Source organism: Oculina patagonica, chromosome 11 (assembly GCF_052425735.1).
Source record: "Oculina patagonica isolate OP01 chromosome 11, crgOcupat, whole genome shotgun sequence".
Lineage (NCBI taxonomy): Eukaryota > Metazoa > Cnidaria > Anthozoa > Scleractinia > Oculinidae > Oculina > Oculina patagonica.
The window spans coordinates 6,997,017-7,020,799 of record NC_135768.1 but is presented as its reverse complement, the minus strand read 5'-3'; the positions used below and the strand labels follow the sequence as shown (position 1 = coordinate 7,020,799).

General features: G+C 42.5%; 2 protein-coding genes and 1 pseudogene across 3 annotated transcripts in view; 1 reads left to right on the top strand and 2 right to left on the bottom strand.

Annotated features, from left to right (window-relative positions):
- LOC144629554 (histidine N-acetyltransferase-like) overlaps positions 1-23,783 on the bottom strand; it is a 166,117-nt pseudogene that overhangs the window by 25,560 nt on the left and 116,774 nt on the right. The gene's annotated exons all lie outside the window — the stretch shown is intronic.
- LOC144630801 (tetratricopeptide repeat protein 4-like) lies at positions 214-22,777 on the bottom strand. The gene is made up of 6 exons (XM_078489163.1): positions 22,549-22,777; positions 19,165-19,307; positions 18,371-18,532; positions 1,342-1,419; positions 818-885; positions 214-363 (listed from the first exon to the last, which is right to left on the bottom strand). Exons 2-6 carry the CDS (start codon positions 19,253-19,255, stop codon positions 214-216), a joined length of 549 nt encoding a protein of 182 aa, XP_078345289.1. The 5' UTR covers positions 19,256-19,307; positions 22,549-22,777.
- On the top strand, positions 8,702-9,955 carry LOC144630802 (uncharacterized). The gene has a single exon (XM_078489164.1). The coding sequence runs from the start codon at positions 8,702-8,704 to the stop codon at positions 9,953-9,955; it is 1,254 nt and encodes a 417-aa protein (XP_078345290.1).

Below are 23,783 nucleotides of genomic sequence, written 5' to 3'. Positions count from 1 at the left end.
TTAATAAACACTCGAGACGGAGGGGCAGGAATGGGTAAACCCATCATGAGCCTGTTGTAACTTTAATTACTTTAAAAAGTACGACAGATAAGCATCCACACTGCGCACAGTGTCACAATTGTAATAGAATTATTAGCAACATCTCTTACGTGCATCGAAAATTTCCGTATCACATCACCATTTAAATTGTTTTGAAGACTTTTTTTATCTGTTTCAGGATAAATATAGTGCTAACTTCTTCAACTTTTTGTGAAGGAACTTAAAACCTACCGTGCCTTTAACACTTGGAGTTTCTAACACTTTGTTTCGCTCCCTGACACACCTTGCCTTTAACTCCAACAAAGTCTTGTTATCTTTGTCAAGCTTTTTTGAGTTAAGAGTTATAAAAATGCTTTAGATGCTGTAGCCTGAGGTCGTTTGGGAATACATAGCCAAATTATTTTGCATGTCGGTTCTATATTTTTGCAGGATATAAATTTGCTTTTATTGGTGAAATAATTAAATACTGGAAATTGAATCACATTAAATCACTGGAAATGCAAGATTTTTAAAACGGTTAATAGTCGTAATAGGAACAAAAAGCGTCCAGTTCAGTTAGTCATCGTACGAGTGATCAACCTGTTTGACAGAGTCGGGCAACCGCGGAATGATAGTTGGACTGACGGCACGAGAACAGTGTCAGTATTGGACACGTTGCCAGTTGGATATTTTCCATTAGACAAATTAGCTGGTCGGGCTCGCAATTGCTAAAAATAGGGCAATCATTTTACAATAATTATGTTTTATGTTTCATTATTTAGACACTGTTAAAAGATACCGCTAGTCCCTTATCGCACCACTCCATAGCCTCTTGAAACTGATTGAGTTGAACACAGGCACTCGCTCCTGATGACAAAAAATTCAATAACTTTATTATTTGCTAAAGATAAAGCTAAGGAATGTACGGAAAGGGAGGAGGGCACTACCCTGTGTAAGGTACATTTGGTGAACATTCTTGGTTAAAAGTAGGTCATGTATTTTGATATTTTTGCCAGTCTGAAATTGGGTATTATTTTTAAGGGCACCATAGGAGCTAGTTTACACTAAGGCACTTATCTCTTTTCATTGGTCTTTTAATCTTCAAAAAAGACAGCAAGATAGGTCGCCAAAAATTTATTTTTTCAATACCATAGAGTACGATTTTCCACTTCAGATCCATAAATTTCCAGGTCTAAAAATGGGTATATTATTTAAAATCTTACCAAATCAAAAACACTAACGAGATGCGATCTCTATTATGTGTACTAAATCTATCCAGAACAAAAGTTTGATGGCGTAAACTTGTCTATTAAATTAGCTTACCTCTTACAATCGCATTGAGGAAAGTTGGTTGTAATTCCGTAGCTGATTTTGCATCAACAAGTGAATCATGATAATTCCCTATCAAGTAGATACAATTTTAGAACATTTTATTTTATAACAAAGCATTTTTATGAAAAATTAGCTCTAGAATTAAACTACAAGACCAACAAACAGCTTTAAGTTGATCAAACTGGGAACGGGAATCAAGTAATAAAATACAAAACTTCAGTAGTAAGTGATGGGTCTGACAAATACCACTTGGGTAGTAGTCGTTTTTTTTGCCGGCGGGCCCTAAAAGCCGATTTTACCCCCCATTTTTGTGGGCAAAAAAAGCAAGAGAGAGAGAGTGGAAGCATGCCACGCCCGAGCGAGCAAAGCTCGTGGGTGCGCAGCACTCACACAGGGAGAGCAGGGTGGGAGGGAGAGCAGGGTGGGTGGGGAAGCGCGGGGTGGGGGGTGGCGTGAGCGCCGCGAGCGGTGGTATGTCAATTGAACAAATGTGACTACTGAGTACATGGCTCGCAGTGATACCTCGTCTGCCGCGAACAAAGCAAGACAGTTTGATTTGAACGAGTGTTCTTTGATTTGTTTATGTGAAAGTGAATGTCTTTGTCTTCCAAAACAAAAGTCTATCAAGGATGTGGAAAAAAAATATCTCTCAATTGACGGAAAGACATTTAAAAAATCAGCAAGCGTCTGGTCTTTAAAAGATTATAAATGCGAAGCTTGCGAGAAAACGTTTACACAATGCCACTCGCTTCGAACACATGAAAGGTATTATTGTAAGAAAAGAGAAACACAAAAAACACCAAAAGAAAAATGCCTTAAATGCGGTAAAATGCTTCATATATCGACCGTTTTCAGCCACAAAAAAAATGGTTGTCCAGAGCATCAACCGGCTGCCGTGCGTCACGCCCAATGGCCCTCGCGGTTGGTGTCGCTTGGTCGCGCGCGCAGCGCCTTCCCCCCTCGCGCGGTTGCGGCGCTGGCGGCACCTCTACGGCCCGCGCCAGGGCGCCACCTGTGTGCTGATTTTTCTACACCAAGAAGGGAAAGGAAGGAAATCAATCTATCAACATCCGACTCACCACAGACAAGACTAGCGTCCAAACAGACCAGAACATAAAAGAGAAGAAACATCGAATGAAACACGCCGCACTGACAAACACACGTGAAACATGAAAAAATTGTCTGACAAGTGCAAACGTTTTTTGACAGAAAAATGGTTGCCCTGCTAGCGGCACGCAAAATCGCGAGCGGCTTACGTGAGTTGCGTGACATTTTCAGAGAGAGTCTGGAAACCATATTTCTAGTTCTCAGGCCCTTGGACGAGCAGAAAGAAACATGGCGGCCTAATCAGGATTTAGTGTTTGGGCCGATAAAAAACGAAACAGAACAGATATTACAAAAAAAATACGCTCAGTTAACGCGCTGTAATTTTTTGTGCCCCCACAGAAGCTGGCGAAGTGAAGCGAAGAGAAGAAATCGAGAAATAACAGGATTTGATCACAGAAGTTTATCGATCGATCGAAAGAACTTTCCCGAAACATCGGACTCAATTGGGCCTGTTTATTTTTTTTCTGCTTCAAGCATTGCATTCACGACTTGATATGTTATCTGTCTGACCTCATTTTGCCAAACGGGAGTAGAAAGTTCGGTTAAAATAAAGCAAATCGCCTGTGTTTTGCGAATTATTTATTCAACAACAATATAACTCACATGCAAATATTGAGCTGAGAACTTTCTAGCACATAAAAGAACAATATAAGATCCCGGTAAGTTTATTTACCAAGCGTCATTACTATTTTTAGTTAATAGGTTATTTCCCGATGTAATGACGTCTTTTGCGACCAATCACAGTTAAAATTATAACTTTATATTATTCACATAAGCTTTTTTGCATCACACAAGCAAGCATCGCCGATGTATAAAGACGTTTATCAAACCTTCATTGAAAAAGAAGCAAAAGACACAGCTTACGGCCATGAATCATTTGGAAACGACAAACGAGGGTCCGATTATAATATTTAACATCGGCTATTCGTGCCTTCGCTTCACGAAACCGAAGCAATTACGGACAACAATCAGATGCTTTGTCGCGTGAAGAGATGTCCGCTGTTGTCAACGAACAATTTTCCATAGATACCGTGGCCATAGATGTCCGCCGTTGTCAAGGAGCTCTTGCCTAGATACCGTGGCCATAGATGTCCGCCGTTGTCAAGGAGCTCTTGCCTAGATACCGTGGCCATGAAATGTCCGCCGTTGTTAAGGAATTGTTTACCTTGGATACCGCGGCCATGAAATGTCCGCCGTTGTCAAGGAATTGTTTACCTTGGATACCGCGGCCATGAAATGTCCGCCGTTGTCAACGAACAATTTACCTTAGTTACCGCGGACATGGTATGTCCGCCGTTGTCAAGAAACATTTAACTTAGCAACTGAATAAAATTATTTTACTTTACACACTTGTTTTGTTTATTGATTGCTTATATATTAATAAATACAACGGCTCCCAAGCAAAAAAAAAATAAAAGTCAAATAACCCCCCGCTCTCACCTAAATAAATGCGTGTTACCCGTCTTTCGCTGGCGGCCGCTAAAATATTTTGTCGCAGTCAGAGCGTGACAGGCAGGCTGAGGGGGATTGGGACTTTGGGAAAATCAGAATCGTGGATCGTGGATCGTGGAAAAAAAGAACACAGCCTCAAATGTTATATTTATTTTTTTGAACAGTCAGATTAAATCCAGCGTTCATTTTCTCAAATCTGATTTCGACTCGGCTGACAGACGTCTTTTTAATTTCTCCAGTTCTTGTTTTTTTATCTCATTTCTCAATTTCTCAATGTCCGGCTGTGGAGATGGCTTTTTTTGGCTTAAATTTTTTGAAAGGTGCCTGCGAACAGACTCTTTGAGAGCCATGTAACGAGAATATTCATCCAAAATAATTTGGAACTCTTTGTCATCAACTTTATTGTCAATGAGAGCGGCAGAAACAAGTCTATTGACTGTTTCACGTTTGGCAACAGCAAGCGAAGTAATTTCATTATTTTTCAAAATTTTTGGTTCAAGTTTTTTACTTGCTCCAGTGAAAGCGGCAGACAAAACGCCTGTAATGGCAGCACATGCAGCGAGAGGAACGCTTACCGGCAAACCAACGACCGTTACCGCGGTGCCAAGACTGGAAGCAGAGAGAACACTGGACAAACCACCCATTAAAATTGCGGAATAATGGAAAACAGACTTCACCTTTTTATACTTTTTCAAAACAGCTCGGTATTTAGCAACTTCTTTGTCAAAATCCGAACAAATTTGATTGATTTTTGTTAACCTAAAGTTTTCTGGTTGATTTGGCAAAGCAGGATACAGTGTTTGTTTTACGCTGTTTTCTTCGCTTACACCATAAGCAGGGGCACTCGGAAGAACATTAGCAGATGACATGGTCTCGTATACAATAAAAAAATATTAATTTAATTCTAATTCAAAATGCAGCGGAGCTCCAACAAAGTCAAACTTACTGCCAGTTTTGTCTTTGACGGTCAATGTGACACTGTTCACACTCTGAACAGCGTCGATTCGACGTGAATTATTGATAAAATTTTGAGGGTAATGAACCAAATCATAAGGTTTCCCGGTTATTGGTACACAAGCGAGAATGTCACTTGGCTTTCCATTATACAAGTTATTTTCTTTGGAAAGTAAATCGCAGTGAATGTAATAAAAGTCTGGTATAGTAAAATCTTCAATTCTTGCGTTAGAAGCATCAACAATTGTGTTCTTAAAAAGTTTAGAAAGATTTTTATCAAAAGAAAAGCTTTCAATACTTTTTGTTTTTGTTATTGAAAAGCCTCTTTTTAAATCATCCCTTTTTACTGTTAGCTTTTGTTGATCTTTGAACTTATTAGTCAGGTAAGTTGTAATTTCATCAAAATTGTAGTTGCCTGGGAAAAAAACAGCAACATTGTTGCTCACATTGTTTTGTTTAATGCTTATGGAGCCAATTTCTTCCAGATTATGCCAGCTGTTTTGTAACGAGCATGACAGCAGGCTGATAAACCTTGGTTTTTCAATTGGCTGGTCAAAGTAAACAGCTTCCCCGTTGGAACTCGCGTCGATTGTGAGCACAACCATCTTTATAATTATCTTTTGAAAAATAAATCTTTAATATAAAATGGCGCCGCCTATTCCGAGAGCTGATCTTTCTCAATCTTGTTCCAAAGAAAGAGATTTTATGAAGTGGATGAAAACCCCAGAAGCAACTAAAATTTCTGAAGCGGCAAAAGACAATGCGTGGAAACCTTTTCTTGCAAAATATCCAAACGCTGACCAAACAAAATTTGTTGCACAGGTTGAGTTCGCGTACAACCACACAGCAACGGCAGACATTTATTACAAGGCAGAGCAAGGCCATTTGATAAATGTTTTTGGCTCAGACAGCAAATATTGGAGCCCAGAGATGAAAAAAGCACTGGGGGTAAATCAAATTTCAGGCGGTTTTCCACAACAGCTGTCACCAAGCGGCGCAAAAGGCTCATCTTTGCCAATTCCCGCGGTTGTATTTCACGAAGCCGCACCAAGTTTGAAAAAAATATTTAACAGCCAAATAAACATCTACGTCACACCAGATCAATATTTCACAACGAAATTAAGAGAGATTTTTCAAAAAACAAAACTGAAGCATACATCAGGAAAAGAGTCAAAAAGGTGGCTTGCTAGCCAAAATATGGGCTACTGGCCTCAGCAACTTAACTTTGCTGTCTGGTGCGCGACAACAGGCAGTGGGATAAGTCGTGAAATTTTTGATGAAGAACACTCAGCTCTCAGTTTGCCGCCTGTTGTGCGAAATTTTTACCTTTTTCACGTTTATTTCACAATAAGGCGAATATTGTTTCAGATGGGGGGAATTCAGAGCGTAAGTGCCTTGCCTGGCGACCCAACGTTTAGCCAGTTCGACAACAAGTACGACGTGGCTTCGTACAAAAGAATATGCGCTGAGTTCGGTGTCGACCCGTCAAGCGATTTTCGTTTCACAAGAGGCGCAAACCACGGACTTGGTGACGTTTATATCTGGATCTCAAATATTGGTCCGAAAAATTCTGGAGCAAAATATCCCGATTACGATAAATTTTCGGACGAAGGGGGAGCTGCAAGCAAGGGTAACTTAATTCAATATATCGAGCCAGACGACGCTGCATATGCACAGGCAGACTGGTTTTGTCCTAACGCCGCAGAAGGGCTGACTCAGGCAGGTTTGTCGAGAGTAAACCAGTCGATAGAGGCTTTTGTCTACTGTATTCTGGGTTCGCAGGTCAACGTTCGAAGTAGCATACTTGGCACAGGCGGCCGCGCAAAGGAGGCTCAAAGTGAGTTCCTCGTGTTGGTTGAAGACGCTATAAGGCAACCAGATCTGGCAAAGTCAGTTCAAAGATACCAACTTTCTATCGATGAAGCGAAGGTTCGGCTTAACCTTGCTGTCTGCCCTGGTGCCTGGCTGATGCCGGGTAGTATGGTGATAAACACAGAAAGCGTTGTCGGCTACAACAATCAGCTGAAGCAGGCTGTAGCAGGAATGAAAATAGGATTGAATAATGATGTTAATAAATCAACAAAAAAAGCAGCTCTTAAACTGATGGCCGGAGGACCATCAAAGGTAAACCCACCAAACAGCCACCCTTCAAATCCTATACACAAGGAGTCTCAAAGGGACACAAAAAAAACTACGGCACCAGTGAGCACAGAAGGTGCTAAAGCTGAAAGCGCGCAAAGCGCTAAAGCTACAAAGGTCGAAGTCAATGATACACACGAAATAAACAAAGCAACTATCGCTGTTGGTGCGGTTGGAGCTGCAGCTTTGCTCTACGCCCTTATGCGTTAACGTCTCTTCTTGATGTATCTTTCAACAAGAAAAGCAACCGCAGCAAGTATAAGCAACCAGGTGTGCTCTGCAAGAAAGCCAATTACTTGACCAGCTGTTTTGAAAAGAAAACTTACAATCGAGCCAATAAGACCGGGCAGAGCTGATGCCACCTTTGAGCCAACATCACTTAAGCCTTTCCCCAACGCTTTGCCGGTAGCCTTCAAAGAGTTTGTAATGGCACCAATTACAGCACCAATCGTGACACCAGCAGCAAGAAAGATTGCTGTTACTGTCACGCCATTTTTTTTGAAGATTTCTTTGATCCTCTCACGAAGTGGAAGCGCTCTTTCTCTTTCTGCAATCTGTGTTTGCAAACGTGCGAGCTCCTCGGTTCTTTCAGCAACTCTTTCTTCAGCAGCTTGTTTGTCAGTGGGGGATGTATTTTCATCCTGTATTACTGCTTGATCTTCATCGTTTTGTCGCTTCAGCTCGGCTTCTTGCTCTTTTAGATCATCCAACGCTCTTGTGTCGTTGAGCCTTTCTTGCAAAGTGTTTCTTTCTCTCTCTGTGGCAGCGAGGCTTGCCCTGAGTTGGTCGACCCGTGTTTGTTCTTTTGTCTTCTGCTTCGATTGTTTTTCAATGGCCACCACCTCTTTTTTCGCGTTGTCAAGATCCTTTTGATAATTTTTTTTCAGTTGCTGCAGTCTCCGTAGTTCTGAATCACTTTCAAGATTCGAACCGTGTTCTTGAGTAAGTGCTTCAATCTGAGCTTGAGTTCGCTCGATTTTGTTTCTCAGATCTTGCACTTCTAGGGCGGCTTTTTCTTTTTCCGATGCGAGTTTTTGGGCCTCTTGAAGTTGTTTTTCAGTTTCTCTTAATCTTTGGCGTTCAGCTTTTCTTAATGTTTGGCGTACATCTCTTATGCTCTCATTTTTTTGAGCAATAATATCTTCAGCTGACGGCCCAAGTTCATCTTTGAAGCTGTCTAAAAAGCTTTTCATGAAGCCTGACTCATTTTCTTTTAGAATCTTGTACTCGCCTTTTTTTGTTCCTACAGCAACAATTTTACCCTCATTTTTCCCTTTGCCTCTTCTGATTTTTATTTTTTCAAAGTTTGCTTTGGGAAATTTGCCTTTTATCATGTCTACTGCTTTTTTTAGTTTTTGTCGCAAATTACTTTCATTTTGAAGATCACTTATTGAAGGGGTTCTTTCAAGCAAAGGTGTTTCGTCGTAGGATGTTTCTGGCAGCCCGCTCTGTTCGTGCTGCATTGTTTGCATTTCATGTTGTTCACCCCCATGGTAGGGTGTGGATACCATCCCGGGCTGAAATGGTCGGGTTGTGTCGACCTCTTGTTCCTCTTCATCATCGTTATCACTGTTGTGGTCAAGATCTCGGTCCAAATCAGGGTCCTCGTATCCAAAATCACCACCACCTGTTGCCATCACGTAATTTATATATATTTTCAAATTAAACTTTTCAATTTAACAATAAAACCAATCGAGAGATGGCTGCTGTTCAAGAAAACCTTCGACCGGGACGCGTAGAGAAAACCCTCGGCGCACTGAAAGCCGAGCGAGCTGTAAAACGAATCACTTTTGACCGCACTGAAGCCAATCCAGAGGAAACGTTGTATGTTTCAGTGCCAAAGCTGAACGAAAACGAGGTCATTGTGCCTGGCTCGCTGGCGCTGCGCTTCAACATCGACTTGAGCGGAGGCCATGCCAACAACTTTCTGGTTGACAACGTCAGCCGAGCTCTGGTCGACAAGTTTGTTGTAAAGTACGAAGGCACCGTCGTGCAGGACACGGTTGGCTATGACATCTACAAAATATTTGAGGATTTTTTCCTTTCGCAGGAGGAGCGCGACGACAGGGTGCCAGAGGGCATTCAGAGCGAGGACCTCAACAAAATTCGCTCAAATGCTGGCGATAAGAAAACTTCAGGAGTCGACGCAGAAAAAAAGCTGAATGAGCTATATGGTAATAAATACCGCATCCGTCTGGATCACCAGATTTTAACTGACCACGGAGCATTTTATCCACAGGCACTATACAACGATCTTCTGTTCGAACTGAAGCTCGCGGCAGCCGAACATGTTGTAAGAGGCTCAGATGCAACAAAACTGAAATACAAGCTGACAAACATACAGCTAGAGTACGAAATGATAAGAAGCAAGGAAATTGCAGATGAGGCGTTCAGCGCTTACTCGGGCGGCAAAGAGTTCGCTTACGACCACATCCAGCGTGCCGAAGTTGTTACTTTTGCAAAAGGATCCGACACACGTCTGAATCTTAAGGTCAACCCTCAGAGGAGGTCCCTAAAAGGTATCTTGCTACTTTTTATAGAGCAATATGCCAAAGGTGCAAGGATCTCGGAAAAGTACATTAACCCAGACCTTACAAAAGTAAGCGTCACTGTCAACGGCTCGCCAAACATGCTGTACAACAACGGCATCGAAGGAATGGACATATGGGAAGAAGTTAAAAGATTCTACATGAAAGAAAAAAATAAAACGCAGCACATGGCCCTGCAAAAGTTTTACACAGAAGACAAGTTCGGCCTTCTGATTGATCTGCGTTCCATGGCTGACCACTCGATGCACGGAAGCGGCACGCGCCTTGTGAACACAAAGGACGGTGTCCAGCTTGAGCTAGAGAGGAAAACAAGCGGCTCAGGTAATTTGAACTGCCACATTTACGTAATCAGCGACGCCCAAATGAATATAATTGGCAGGCAGTTAGAATCTGTGCTTTATTAATATACGAACGAAGATGGATCCTTCCAACATACCCTTCAACGCTCTCATTGTGGGACCAACGAACTCAGGAAAAACAAGGTACGTAGTCAATCAGCTTTGTGGCCCTTTCCGAGGCAAGTTTGACTACATCGTGCTCATCTGCCCGACTTTTGCGCACAACAAGACTTATTATCGCTTTGCTGAGGAAGATCTTCGATTTTTTGTTTTCATTTGCGAGCAGCACGAGGTTGAATCTTGGTTAAGGTTTTCAAGATTTCTTTTTGAGGGTGCGAACACGCTTATCATCCTCGACGACTGTGCTGCATCGAAAGATGTAAAAGGAAGAACAGGTGAATTGGTGAATCTTGCTTTCTCTGCTCGCCACGCAGGTTTGAGCGTATGGGTGTTAACTCAAAAATTGACAAGCATAACAGCCTCATTCCGCGAAAATGTTGCGTCAATTGTTTTCTTTTACACCCCCTCTGCCAAGACCACGAAGGCAATCTTTGAGGATTACGCTGGCGAACTTTCCCATGAAGATTACAAAGAAGTCATTTCAAAGCTGAAAAAAAATAAGTTTTCGCATCTTGTTATTTCTCATCGCCACCCTTACGGCACAGAATTTTTTTATTGAACATATTTTTTAGAGTAATAAATGGCTGACCCGTTCGCAACTTCCACTGATATCACTGCAAGTGAACGAATTATGTTGGAAACGTCCGTAATGGAAATGCTAGAACCTGAACCAGGCAGTATGCCGTCAGAGATGCAAGCAGCGGGACCTGACATTCCAGCTTTACGTGAACAGCTTGCAAGACTTGTTTCAACAGGCAAGTCTAAAGAAGCAATCGGTGTGCAGCTAACTCACGATCAGGTAAAGCGCTTGACCGACAAAGACGTCGAAAAGTACTTCAAGAGGTACGAAGCGTATGTTGGGGCCAAGACCACAGAAAATCTTATCGACAGCGCGCTCACTCTTTTTACGAAAGCCGCAAGTCTGTTCGTGCCCTTAAAAAATATTGAAGCTTTGCAAAAAGAGCTTAAAAATGACTACATCATCAACAACGAGCTTTCCAATCTTGTCGGCGGTTTGTCTTTCAAATACGGCAAGTTTCTTGCTCCAGCTTCTGTTGCTTTGATAACGGCAAAGCACATTGATTACAGCACAGCACCACAAGCGACTCTAGAAAGCGAGCATAAAGATCTTCCTGAGTAAATTACTAAGCAATGCTAAGAAAATGCTAAGTAATTACTGAACAATGCTCATTAAATGCTGACCAAAAAAGTTTGCTAAGCATTTTTCATTTAAATATTATTATTTTTTCTAATAAATGGCGGACCCTGAAACACAAATACCGAGCGAACCTGCAGTTGTTCAAGAAAACGTTCCACAAGTCACTTCAACAACTCCTGCAACAAAACCTGCCAAAAATCCAAAGCGAGTGGCTGCTGGCAAGCTTGCAGCTGAAAAAACAAAACAGGCTCGTGAAGCACAGAAAAAAGCTTCTATCGAGGCTGCTGCAATAATTGCAAAAGAAAAGGAAAAGAAATCTGCATCTGCAAAGCTGTCCGGAGGACGGGGACCACAAGGGTCCCGAAATGTAACACCACCGGCCGTAACGGAACCAGCTCCGCCCGAGGCTCAGCCGCAATCAAGCGGTCTCACCACAAATCAATGGATATCTTTGCTTGGTATCGGCGTTGCAATCGTTACAACTTATGTGAAACGCGAAGACATAAAAGCCTTTATAAACGAAAAAAGAAGTCCAACATTTAAATCTCCGCCAACTCTTATAACTGATGACACACCAGTTACAGCAGAAAGTATTGGAAGGGTTGCAACGCGTTCTTCAGACACGCGCCAAACGGGCTCTAGAATTCCGCAACCAACAAAACAAAATGGCTCAAAAAGAGGAATCCGTCCGATGGATTAAAAAAATTATTAAATAATTTTCATTTAAACATTTGATTTTTAAAGTATACAAAACACGATGACCGACACGAAGACATACACTATGCCTGACCCAATGGATTTTGGAAGCTTTGTTTTGTTGGGTCTCTGTGCCGAGTTCTTTGGGAAATTCTTCGAAGAAGATGAGGCACGAGCAACAGCTGCTTTGGAAGGGACAAAAGCCTTTTTTAACCAGCTGAAACCAGAAGAATTAAAAAATTTTATTGCTATTGATGAAAAAACTGTGGAAAGTTTAAACAGGCAGTATGAGGATTTAATAAAACTTGAAAAAGAGTATGAAAAAATAGAAAATGAAGAAAAAAGAAAAGAGAAGATTGAAGAAGCAAAAAGTTTGATGTGTGCTGAAATGGAAAAAATCTTTAATTCCATGTGGCATGATGTGTTTGTCCAACTAAAGTTTTTAAGAAAGTGATTTCTGTTTTACTTTCTGACTTCAGCAATTAACTTTTTTTTTATTAGAACTCTTTGATGAGATTAAAAGAATTCATAAAATTATTTTTCAATTTAAATATTTATTTTTATTTTATAACAAACACCATGTCTGACAACAAACTCGTAAAAACACTCATGGATGCCGCGACTCTCACTGGCCTTGCCGCCGGAATCGGCTGGGCTGCCAAAAAAGTTGTAAAAGAAAACTTCACATCCGACCCAAGCAGCAGTTTTATGAACTATGTAAAGTTCACAGCCGTCATGGCTGGCAGCGTTGCACTTAAACAGTATCTCGAGGACCAGAAAATTCTCCCCACCAATTAAAAAAAAATATCATAATATAAGAACAAAAACACACAATGGCAAGCGTCGCGATTATGGCTGGCGGAGCTATCTTGAACGCTGCTGCTTTCATTGGCGGCAACTACCTTGCCCAATATTTGGGTGGTGGAGATGACGCCGCTTTGAAAGAAAAAGAAAGACACGACAAAGCTCTAGAGGCTTACCAGGCAGCTTACGCTAAATACTCTCGCGACCGCACCAAGCTCCTCGACTGGATACAAACCAACGCGGAAATAAAAGAGCAGGCCAAACAGAACTTCACAAACACTGACTACGCTTTCAAACTCTACAACCAGGCACATCCTGACAAACAAATGATTCCTCCGAAAGAACCCAAGTTCTCTGATTTTTATCAGCCAAGTGAGCAGCAGAAACAAGGTGAACTTATGTTCGTTGGCGCTGGCGCGCTTGCACTTGGGTACGCTGCCTTTCGGTTTCTTTAAACGTTTCTTTTTTTTCTTGTATACACAGTCACGTTGTGACACCGCACGAATGCTCGCATGGATGCAAAGATCTCAAAAGTCTACTATAGCCCCCAGGGCTACTGGAAAGGAATTGCTGCGATAAAAAAATTAGCCGAGGCTGCCAAGGTTTCCGAAGATGCCGCAAAAAAGTGGCTAGTTAAGCAGGCCCTTTGGCAGATCTACCTTCCGGCACCCCGATACGTTCCTCGCCCAAAATTCGATGTTTCTACTCCAAACGCGGTCCACCAGGCGGACCTTCTTTTTCTGCCACACGACAAACTGCCGCGAGGGCGAAAAGTTTACAAATACGCTCTGACTGTTGTTGACGTTGCCAGCCGTTACAAAGAGGCCGAGCCTTTGACCTCCAAAGATTCAACTGAGGTTGCAAAAGGTTTTCAGACAATTTACAGGCGAAGTGCACTAAAATGGCCACAGATGCTTCAAGTTGACCCTGGTCGCGAATTCATGGGCGCTGTTACCAAAGAAATGGAAAATCGCAAAACCTATATTAGGCGCGGGCGTGTTAATATTCACAGAGATCAAGCCATTGTTGAACGTTTCAACCGCACTCTGGCAGAGCGCCTGTTCGGTCACCAGTACGCCGTTGAAATGCGGCTCCCTGAGGGCCAGCGTTCTACTGCTTGGGTGAAACGGCTTCCTGAAGTTGTTGCCGCTCTGAACAACGAAGTCACAAGGCTAACAGGCAAAAAACCCTCAGAAGCTATTAAAGTGAAAGCCATTGCTACCAAGCCGTCGACTCCTTATTTGAGGCCTGTTGGTAAGAGCGAAAAAAAGCTCCCCTCCTTCGTGAATGTTAGGTATTTGTACCAGCCGGGTGAGTTAGAAGGTGGGGAGAAACGTGCCACCGATCCAATCTGGTCTTTAAAAGTCTTTTCGCTTGAAAGAGCTGTAATGAAACCGAACGAACCTGTTCTGTATTACTTGCAAGACGGCCCCAAGCGCGGCTTTGTGCGCGAGGAGCTGCTCGCCGTACCTCCTAATACCTCCCTTCCACCAGTCAATGCCAGCTAAAGGTGATATTCAATCGGTTCGGTATGTATTCCATCTTCAAGCACCCAACGTTTGTCGTAATAGGCGCTCAAACCCAGTTTTTCCTGCTCGTAAGTTACCATTTTTCCTTCCTTCATACGGAAGCCTCTGTTACTCGCTTTATCCACACTGCCTTCAAGAGCGGCCTTGAAACGCTGCCAAGTCACTTCGTTTTGCGCCTTTGACATACCCTTGGTGCTAAACTTCTTTTTTTCTCCATCTTGTTCCTCGATAAAATAACACTTTGGGCAGAGAGCAATCATCCGGCTACCCACACACTCCAGCTTAAAGAGACCGGGCGTGCGGCCGCTCCACTTGTCCCAAGCCAGCCATTGTTTTTTTTGGGCCTCGAATTCTTGTTTTAGCTCAGGTTTTACGATGTCCTCAAGCTTCGAAGCAGAAATGGCCATGTAGCAGCTGTCCGTGTCCATCTGAATCAGCTCAAAGTCCTTTCTATCAACATACTTATCCAAAAAGTCATAGTAAAATTCCAAAATGCGCAGCTTCGCCAACTGGTAAACCGCGATCCCAACTTGAAAAGGCCTGTTGATCGTTATTCTTGGCTTGCGGCTTTCCAGCTCGTACGCTTCCCCAATTTCATCTAAGTCGCTAAAATACGCGCTTCGCAGAGCTCGGTCAACCACTTTTTCGTCTTTCGTATAAATCACGTTTGTTTGCCTTTCAAGGGCCTCGATCAGCTTCCCGTAAGCGCTGTTTCCCAACAGCTTAAACACGTCTGCCAGCAAGGCCTTGCACCTCTCAACATCACCTGTTCTTCGCGCCTCTGTCACTTGTTCCACGAACCAGTTGAAGATTTTTTTCGGTTCGTAGTCAATCGTTCGGTGCACCGCAGTAATTACTGCCCCGTGTTCCACATACCAGCGCAGCAGTGGAGCATACAAAAGAATCTTTTTGGCAGAAAGGGCTCCAACGAGCTTTTTACCATTTCCGCGATTTCTTTTTGTTCTTTTCAAGTATTCATACATGTGTTGTGGGACAAGCCCTCCCGGGACCTCTTTATTGTGAAAAAATGGCGGCATCTCTTCAAACTTTTTCCACAGCTCTTTTGGAATTTCTATGTCTACTTCTGCAAATCCAAACCATTTGGCCACATCAGCTGCATATTCTCCTTTCAAATTTTTCGTCAGCACCTTCGCCCACACTTCTTGAAGGCCTCCTGTGAAGTCGCGGACTTCTTCCTTTCCGCAGGGCATGTCTTGCAACATTGTTGACAGATAAAGGGCATTCGCATCGTAGCCAACAATGTTTTTGCAAAGATGCGGATCAGAGTACTGGTGATCTCTGATTTTTGTGACGCCGACCTCGTGGTGCCTCGTAAATACTATGCTTGGCCCGCCAACAACAGCCTCTTTCAGCATTTCGTACGCGGCTCTACCAGGTGAGTAAAGTTCCGCCCCTCTTTCAACAGATCCTCTGAGCAGGTAATGTAAGCTTACTCCGGGAATACTAACTGCGTCTTTAAAAATGTCAATCCTCTTTTCAGTGTAAAAAGCTTTCATCTTTTCAAGAGCTTCCAGGCCGGGAGTCACATCAAGATTATTGTAATAACGCAGCCAGTCTGCGAAGGTGCGCATGCCCTTTTCTCGAAACAGTTTTTTACAAGCTTTCCATTCTGAAAGTTTTAGCACAAAAGAGTTTTTCAACTTTGAATACCAAGGCTGGCAAGCCGAGCCCGGTTGGTGACAAATGAAATAATCTGGCAAACCTGGATAATCAAGCTTTTCAGGAGTGTCAAACCATTCATAAGGAAACCACGATTTTTGGGCCTCGCTCCCATAGGCCTTTACCCACTTTTCATAGCTTGTTCCCGGCCCAAGGTAGTTAATAATGTCAAGAAAACGAAAGCTCGGAGTAAGCAAAAACATGATTTTGTTACAGTTTTTCGCCACTCTGACTTTGCCAGTTGTGTCGGCAAGGCGGCCTACAAAGTAATTTTTGATCAAATTCAGATCGTAACTGCCCGAGTTAAACCCAACTACAGGAACTTGGTTGCACCATTCCTCAATTTTTTGACGCTGCGCTTTGGGAAGCAGGCCAACGTCTTTTGGCATAAATTCTGCTCTTACTTGGGTCCGAATGTTTTTTCCGCGTCTCTCCAGCTCTTCCATGAACTTGCGGACCAGCTCCGCCGGGTCTCTTTCACAAATGTGGGTGGGTTCTCTTTCAAGGGTGTCGCCAATGCTTACCGAGATTGGCACATGTGTGTTTTCGGTCGTGAGCGCTGACGTTTGTTCCTTTCTCTGTTTATTGTCACCATACGCCTCAAAATCGTACAAAATCGCGTGCGGATAGCTTTTTGTCTGCGCCCGCGGCGCGTCAAGCTCGTTTTCCCCTACTTCGCACGCCCAGGTCTCAACCACACGGTAGCCGGTCAGTCGTAGCCAACTTGAGCGTTTCATTGTGGCTAAAAACCTGTCTTGACGCGTCTGGCCACGACATATGATTTTACCGCGTTCTTGTGGGTAACATTTCAGACACCCGTGCCAATAACAACCGTGGTATTGAAATACCGTTTTGGTAATGGGGTCAAACCCGTCAACAGGCGCACCCCCAACCCAACGCTCGCCACCGTGGCCGCACATTGCGTGGTGTATGTGAATTTTGCGCCGCTTGGCTTCTTGGTCAAGCCAGCAAAGCGATTCTTTGGAAGCTTGGGGGTTCGGATAAAAAGCCTTCTCAAAGCTTGTCTGCGGTTCTTCAACCTTTTCGGCTGGGCAATAAATTATTGTTTTTCCTTGGCTGCACGTTTCATGATGCCGTTTCAGGTGGTTGGCTTTTGTGAATCTTGCGTTGCAATGGGCACATGCAAACGTCTTGGCCAACCTTTCAATATCTCTTATTACAAACGCGTGCCCTTCATAAATGCCAATTGTCAAAATGTTCGTCAGCTTGGCGGGTGAGTTTCTTCTTAAGTGCCATACAACTTCCCCATTTTTTTCACGCATAGGCTCGTAAACTCGGATGCCGAGCCAATCAGAAAAATCTGTGCCCAGGTTCAAATGCCTTTCAACTTTATCCAATTCATCAAGAGATGTTTTGGGGCAGTTGATCGGCTCAGTTCCGAGTTTGTAAAAACTCTTTGCAAGCCGTCGGGCTGCTACCGTGCTTCGATCAAAACGCGCCCCTCGGTGCACAGCAAGACAACGCCACAAACACAAATTATCTTGATAGGTGTCCAGCGCAACCAGCAACCTGCCATGCGCAAGATTGCGAAGCCAACATGGTAAGGGTCCCGTGCCTAACAGAGGTCGTCGGTCAAGCACAACCTTTACTTCAGCATCAAAAAAGCCATAAAACACCCACTTTGTAGAAGGTCTTTTGATATTGTCAAAGGCCAGGCGTTTCGTCTCCTGTTCGGTCAACCACTTTTTCGCTGCAGAAAGCCTGTTAATCCAAGGTGAGCCTTTATTATTAGTGTAGTAAACAATGACCGTACCATCATCCATGTTGCGCAACCAATACGAGTAAGTATGCCTGATATAAAACGCTGTGCCTACGTTTTCTCGGATTTTTTGCATAAAGTTTGGTGTAAGATCGTTTTCCAAACCTCTGGTAAAACGCCATCGAATAAAACGCCGGCCACTATTTTCTTCCCCCTCGTTTTCCGCGACATCAAAAAGATTCAAAATCTCATTCTGGTAATTTGTTACCTCCCGGTTTCCGTGCGGCGGAAAAGGGTCAAATTCCCTTTGGTTGTTCCTCTCTTTTTTCTCGCGGGGCCGGCGCCGAGGCGGTTTCAGTGGATACTTTTGCGCTTGCAACGGGCTTCGGTCAATCTCCTTTGCACTCCAAGTGGGATCGGGGCATCCATTAAGTTCAAAGCTTTGTTCGCGGCAGACGAGGTATCACTGCGAGCCATGTACTCAGTAGTCACATTTGTTCAATTGACATACCACCGCTCGCGGCGCTCACGCCACCCCCCACCCCGCGCTTCCCCACCCACCCTGCTCTCCCTCCCACCCTGCTCTCCCTGTGTGAGTGCTGCGCACCCACGAGCTTTGCTCGCTCGGGCGTGGCATGCTTCCACTCTCTCTCTCTTGCTTTTTTTGCCCACAAAAATGGGGGGTAAAATCGGCTTTTAGGGCCCGCCGGCAAAAAAAACGACTACTACCCAAGTGGTATTTGTCAGACCCATCACTTACTACTACTTCTCACCCAAGTAAAACTGTGCTATGGCCCTGTTGCTGTACAGCTTCGCATTCAGTTCTTCATCCTTGCAGTTAACTTTAATTCCTTCCGTGTAGAAGTGAATGGCGTTGATAAAATCTTTCTTTTTATATTCTTCGTTTCCTTGATTCTTATAAACGTCAGCTATTGCTAAAACGAAAGGAATTGAACGTGATCTTTACAGTTTGTAACAGCTTGCTCCAAATGAGATCGTTCTTCCATACTGATAGTTTATATTACTATTTAAGTTAATTTCCAAAACGTTAACCATTAACAGGGTAATCCGTCTTACAGCGTAGCGCGACTAGTCATCATAATCTTGAAACAAACCCAAGTAATAGCATTTTCAAGATTTGATCCAGTTCAACTAACTGAACTGTGTCACGGATTTTAGCCAAATTTAGGCATGGGTAATAGCCATCACATTCGGTGAAATACAAAAACAACCGGTTAAAACAGAAGAAACATTTCAATAACACAGCAAATACAAAAGATACTACGGATGGCAAAAAGTGACGAAGATTGAAACGGATTGCGATATGGGTTTTGAAATACTTTTGGGCTGAACAGTTTTCATGCAAAGTTAATCTCGTTTGCTTGTATCTTTAAATTATAATCCCCGGGAGACACATCTGGTTGCAGTGAAGCTATGGTTTTGTCGTTTAGATCCATAGAAGCAATTCCTTTGCAAACATTAAGTTTCATAGCGAGTATTTGGCAAAACTTGATAAAATAAACTTAACTCAGCCGTGACACAGTCCCTTTAAATCGGTTCCGCTCACCTCTTAAATTGTCGTCATCAAAATCCAGTGTTTCGTCAGCCGGTGGTGTGACGTCACTTTCACTGGCAACTTTGATTGGACTCCCCGCCATGGATGTTGGGAGATTTTACTGCTTGAGATTACTGATCGTTTAAAATGAAATCCTATAGTTAGAGTCAAAACTCCACGTTAGACAAAGGCCGAATTAATTACACAACAGATAATTAATCACAGATCATCACTACACAAAAGTTACACAATAGCGTTTGCACTTAAGATTTATGCCCATTAAAATATAAAAAGAATCTGATATTGCAATTCACTGCCAAAAATGGGGCGCATAAAATAACTGAATTTCCGTCTCATGTTGATCTTTTTAAGACATTAGGAAAAAAGTATTTATTAAAAGGCACGTGGAACACTCGCATTTATTCACCTGCGGAAGAAATCTGGTTTAATATGCGCGATTGTTAAAGTAGAGGTAGAATATTCATAAGGGGAACCCCCTGTTTCTGAGAAAACTGAAACACTTCAATCTCTGAATAATTCAAATTACTTTCAATTTCGAGTAACTCGCGCTTTCAACATAAACATTTAGAAGCGTTTCAAATATGGTGTCGTTGTAAAAGAAACATTAAATTACAGGCAGTGGGTTTTGGACAAATTCAGACCACATAAAATTGGTGTGTTATGTTTAAGCTTCTTTCCATGACATAATATGGATTTTAAACCTAGCTTATAATACATTCGAAACTGCACACCACGTAACCAAATCTTTGCCGATCGAATCACACATTCCCAATGATATCATAACCCAATAGCGACGGATTCCAGTCGTGCGCTATTGATACCGTGCTGAATTAAACTGCTGATGCAATATTTTGGCCTCAGAATCGAAATTTATTAAAGAAAGTTTTCAAGTTTCCTCAATGCAACTGAAACCTATCATATATTCGAGAACCAATTCAATTCCTGCATTTATGAACATTAGTAAACCCTATATTTGGAGTCACGTGCAGTATAAATGCGTAAAAAACCAAACATTATGTTTAGACATAATGTTGTTTATGTCGAGGCATGTCCATTTGATAACCCGTTGGGAGGTTCCGTACCAGGTACAAAGTTGAACCAATAACGTTTTAGGGCGGAGTTAGCTATGTAAAAGCAGAAACAATCGCTTAATTCGTCCTTTTATTCCTCGCCATTGAAGTGTCGAGAGCTCAAGAAAATATTTCCCTCCACCACCGCTTATCGCCGACGCAATTTTCCCTTTCGTAAACAAGCGATGCCATTTTTAACAGTCGATGCCTTTCCTGGTAACAGTCGATGCCATTACTTTGGACCAAAGCGCGTGAAAATCGCGTAATATATCCACTGAAAGGTTCTTTCAAACTTCTTGAGAGTATCAGATGTTTGTTTAGAAATGTCAAGCGATTCCAAAAATTATTTTGGTTTTCTAGTTGACGAAACATCCGAGCTTCGGTATACCATAAAATCGCTATGTTCTCGACACAAAAATTTTTTGGCTCAGCCCGGAAGTAAGAAAAATTGAAACAGAAAACCTCGGGCGAAAACCTCACGCAAACGAATGAATGGATGTCATGAATATCTCTATTTACTTTAGTAACCCAATGAGAATATTCTATGTTTGTTTAGAAATGCCAAGCGATTCTTAAATTTATTTTGGTTTCGAAGTGGATAGCCTGCGTAGCTGGCGGTATTGTTGGGTTTAGCGCGCACAAGCAAGCGGCGAAGCCGCGACAAACGAGCGGCGCAGCCGCAAGTGGCTTGGGGCGGAGGAGCTGAAATACATATTTCAGCTCCTCCGCCCCAAGCCACTCGCGGCTGCGCCGCTCGTTTGTCGCGGCTTCGCTGCTTGCTTGTGCGCGCTAAACCCAACAATACCGCCAGCTACGCAGGCTACGAAATGGACGAATTTTACGAGCTTGTGCATACCATAAAATCGCTACGTTCTCGACACTTGAAAACCGGTGTTGGTTTCGCCCGAGGTTTTCTGTTTCAATATTTCTTACTTCCGGGCTGAGCCGGAGCTCGGATATTTCGTCAACTAGAAAACCAAAATAATTTTTGGAATCGCTTGACATTTCTAAACAAACATCTGATACTCTCAAGAAGTTTGAAAGAACCTTTCAGTGGATATATTACGCGATTTTCACGCGATTTGGTCCAAAGTAATGGCATCGACTGTTACAGGGAAAGGCATCGACCATTATAAATGGCATCGACTGTTACCAGGAAAGGCATCGACTGTTAAAAATGGCATCGCTTGTTTACGAAAGGGAAAATTGCATCGCCGACCAACGGGTTTTCCCTGCTATTAGCCGTTTTTCCGAATGTTTATTCATTTCTGTTCGTTTTATTGTTGTGGTGGCGTTTTATGGCGCCCCACGTTTACATTATCGTTTAATCTGTTCAGATCTTCTTATTTTGTTATGACTTAGAGATAATTGATTTAATTAAAACTGCCACATGCGTGGCCAATTTTCTCCAAGTCATTTGTATTATTGAGTTCTAACCTTCTCAACCCTTCGAAGTATCTTATTCAAGCAAAGCTCGCGTCAAAGGTCGTTTATCCTAGGGACGTGCATCGATATAAAGAACATTTTAAGATCACACTGAGCAATGCTGAACCATAAAAGAGGTAAAAGGAACTAAAAGCGACGCCAAAATATTGAACTTTAAGAGTGCATGAATCAGACAAACGAAGCCAAATAAGTTAAGGAATACGTACCACTTGTAACGAAGGATATCGCTACTAAACCTTAGTCTTCGTGCACCTTAATCTCTTTGAGACAATTGTTGAGTATATTCCTCACTCATTTGAAGGAAGTAAGGAATAACTGACTTGCATAACTTTGGACGGAGCAGATCCATAAGCTGCAGTTTTCAGACTTATCGCGTGATAGCTTTCACTTTCAAACGCTTAAAATGAAGTTGGAATATTCATAAGGGAAACCCCCTGTTTCTTAGAAAGTTGTTTGTGGTTGTGACTCAATGTATTGCATACAACACCGAATCGGGCCATGAACTAGGCTTCTGAAAGTGTCTGTTTAAAGTGATAGAGCAAAAATGTTGTTTGCTGAAAGAACATGTCAGTTTAGTATGGGCAAAGTGTGTTGCCAACTTTAAGTTTTCCCCTCGTCTAATTTACTGATCGAGCCAGATGTCATTTGCTTGGTCGGACTTGTGTCACGCTCTCGAAACTGAAAGTGCTTCGTTACACAGTGCCAAAAAGTCATGCGGAAATAATAAAACACAACCTTTCATTTTTAAAATTGATCATTCTCCTCCAAAGCACGGCACACAATGCCTTACCAGGTTCATATAACAGAGCCTTTTACCATTACACTTGGAATCAAACAAAAACTGTAAGGATTGCATTACCTTGATGACAAATGTTTTAAAGTACAATGTTGTGGCACGGCGAGATTCCTGCTACTGGCTGAACTGTCGTTTTGCATGAAAGTTCCCAGACGTGAAACACACGAAAAACGTGAAAAACGGAGATTTTCAGTAATCCAGTGTTGCAGTTGAGTGACGACCGCTAGTACCGTCGACATTTAAACAAAGTAACAAATAGTTGTTCATAAGCTGAACTCACTATGAATACACCGCCTAACATAATCACTGAGATCTGTTTCCATTTCGATTCCAAGGGTAAATTTCCTTGCTGTCATGCGTTCAGGTCGCTTGTCCCCCTTAGCCGGCAGAGCCTGCTGGGGACATGATTTGATTGGCTAGATCTTTAACAAAGAAAATTTAAAATTAGCAAATCAAATCAATCGTTTTGAAATCCCTTTGTTGTAAGGAATGTCACTACAGTTGATTTCGTTTTTGTCGTTTCATTAACGAAAGGGGGAAAAATGAGACTATAAGAAGCTTAACCTATTCGGCCCGGGGGGGGGGGGGGCTTTTGAGGCCCGCGCTGACTTTGAACTTTTATAACTTTTTTAGGATTTAACCAAACGCTGCCAAACTTTCTGAGTTTTCCAAAAATTATCTGGCAACAATTTGGTAGGGTTGGATGGTGTGTCAGGAACAAGACATCACCATGGCAACGACATTTTGACAGGCATGTTTTCCCAAATTTGTAATTTTGCGTGTTTCTGTTAATAAAATAACTTAAATGGAATTATTTTTACATTTTTATGGGTTTAAAGCACATTTTTATTTATTTTGAGTACTTTGCAGTGATTTTTGGCGGTTTTCTGGCATTTTTGTAAAAAATTGAAATCCAAGATGGCGGACCCAAGATGGCGGCTGTTTTGACATCATGATGTAATTGTCACGTGATATGCCGTCACCATCCCACGTGACGTATACCAAAAGAAAGAGTTTCGGACATACAATACATCCTATAAGTTTCATGGTGCTGTGCAATATATACCAAATGAATCCTTTCTTCATTATGTGGAACACTACTCTCGCACGGCTAAGAAAGAACCACTTTTTTCGACTTTTTTTGCTTGTTTACAAGCGAAAGTAGGAGAATAGCAGTTATGTTGGGCAAAATTTGGAACCACATTCTTGTCTACTCTCAAGGGACTTTTTTAATTTCTCAAGGGACTGTTTTAATTTCTCAAGGGATTTCTTTCCGCTGTGGGTGATCACTTGCGATC

Coding starts and splice junctions, on each gene's coding strand:
- LOC144630802 (XM_078489164.1), top strand. CDS start 8,702: ATGGCTGCTGTTCAAGAAAACCTTCGACCGGGACGCGTAGAGAAAACC.
- LOC144630801 (XM_078489163.1), bottom strand. CDS start 19,255: ATGGCGGGGAGTCCAATCAAAGTTGCCAGTGAAAGTGACGTCACACCA. Junction 18,533..19,164: donor TGATGACGACAATTTAAGAG/GTGAGCGGAACC, acceptor CTTTCGTTTTAG/CAATAGCTGACGTTTATAAG. Junction 886..1,341: donor CCTCAATGCGATTGTAAGAG/GTAAGCTAATTT, acceptor TTTTGTCATCAG/GAGCGAGTGCCTGTGTTCAA.